Source organism: Volvox carteri (genome assembly GCF_000143455.1).
Source record: "Volvox carteri f. nagariensis unplaced genomic scaffold VOLCAscaffold_20, whole genome shotgun sequence".
NCBI lineage: Eukaryota > Viridiplantae > Chlorophyta > Chlorophyceae > Chlamydomonadales > Volvocaceae > Volvox > Volvox carteri.
In genome coordinates this window covers 1,567,421-1,568,945 of record NW_003307563.1, presented here as the reverse complement: position 1 = coordinate 1,568,945, position 1,525 = coordinate 1,567,421, and the positions used below count along the sequence as shown (strand labels likewise).

The following is a 1,525-nucleotide window of genomic DNA, read 5'->3' as shown; positions in this document are numbered from 1 at the left end:
ATAAATACCGAAGTCACACTGTCGATCACAGGAGGCCCTCAAAAGATAAGCCTCGAGTACGACCATGACGTATAGTCCACAAATGACACAAGTGAAACACCTTATAACCCGTGTGACAGAACATTCACACAAGAAATGAACAATTAACAAGTAAAGTACATAAACATACGCGAACGAGCGTACATTCTCGTCTCGTCCATAAGTCCATCAGCGAAGTGTAAGATAAGAACCAAACACCTTACGCGATAATACACGAAATTCGCGTATTCACACCGATTATAACCTAAGACGATTATAAAAGACGGTAAAATGAACGTGACGCTAAAATGTCGTGACAGGGGGTGGGGGTGGGGGTGGGGGTGGGTCTCCCAGGGGGATTTTGTGCGGATAGCTAGGGATGGGGATGATGGTTAGATTCTTACGGTCGGGAAGCATTGTACGTCAAAGTGGGGGGAAATTTCCCGCTCTGTGTGTGGTCAGGGTTGCGGCATGTGTGTGTTTGTGCTTGTGGCAATTTTTCCCCGCTTCCCCTCCCTTTTTCCTCCACGTGCACAAACACATACACACACACACTCACACACACACTCACATCCATGTCACATACACACATACACACATACACACATACACACATACACACATACACACATACACACATACACACATACACACATACACACATACACACATACACACATACACACATACACACATACACACATACACACATACACACATACACACATACACACATACACACATACACACATACACACATACACACATACACACATACACACATACACACATACACACGCACACACGCACCTCCTCGCAGATTGGCGCGGTGCTATTCACGGCTGTTCTTCTGACAGTTCATTTGCAGCTCGCGGTGTTGGAGGAGGAGTGGACGGTGCTTCACCACGCAGCGATCTGGGGCAGCCTAGGTGGGTAGGCGCAAACAAGGCATCAAAACCATTGTCTGTTGATATTGTGTGTGTGTATATAATATATATAACGATTTCAACCAACTAACCGGTGTTCAAACCGAACAGCAGCAGCCTCGTACTCCAGTTTGCGTGGGCCCCCTTATATATTGCAAATGTTGTTCGGTTGCTGTTCGGTTTGAACACCGGTTAGTTGGTTTAAATCGTTAGTTGGTTTAAATCGTTAGTTAATTAGAAATTCGCTTACTTCCAAATGCATAGTCCGCAATCTAATCGCAATGCGCGCTCCCCCTCCAGCTGTTGACCGCCCTTTTTATTTTTCGGTTATTTTGCGCCTTTGGACGTTTTTACGCAGCAGCCCCTGCCTTACCACCCCACACAAACACCCCTCTCTCCTTTTTAACCCTTCTTCACCTACCCCTCTTCCCCCGGAGAAACTAGTCAGTAAAGTATTCTCCTCCTCCTGGACTACTACCCGTCTATTTCCGGTATTATCTGCTTCACTCGCCAGTGGTTTCAGTCTTATACACCCCCCCCCCCCCCGGACAAATCTCCCCCCCACCCACACACATACACAC

General features: G+C 46.9%; 1 protein-coding gene across 1 annotated transcript in view; it reads left to right on the top strand.

Annotated features, from left to right (window-relative positions):
* Positions 1 to 946, top strand: part of VOLCADRAFT_40206 (uncharacterized protein) — a gene marked incomplete at both ends in the record, with an annotated part of 14,167 nt that extends 13,221 nt beyond the window's left edge. The window contains one exon of the mRNA XM_002950848.1: positions 839 to 946. Within this exon, the coding sequence (XP_002950894.1) occupies positions 839 to 946 (108 nt within the window). The remainder of the gene's footprint in view (positions 1 to 838) is intronic.
* Between the last annotated feature and the right edge of the window lie 579 nt (positions 947 to 1,525).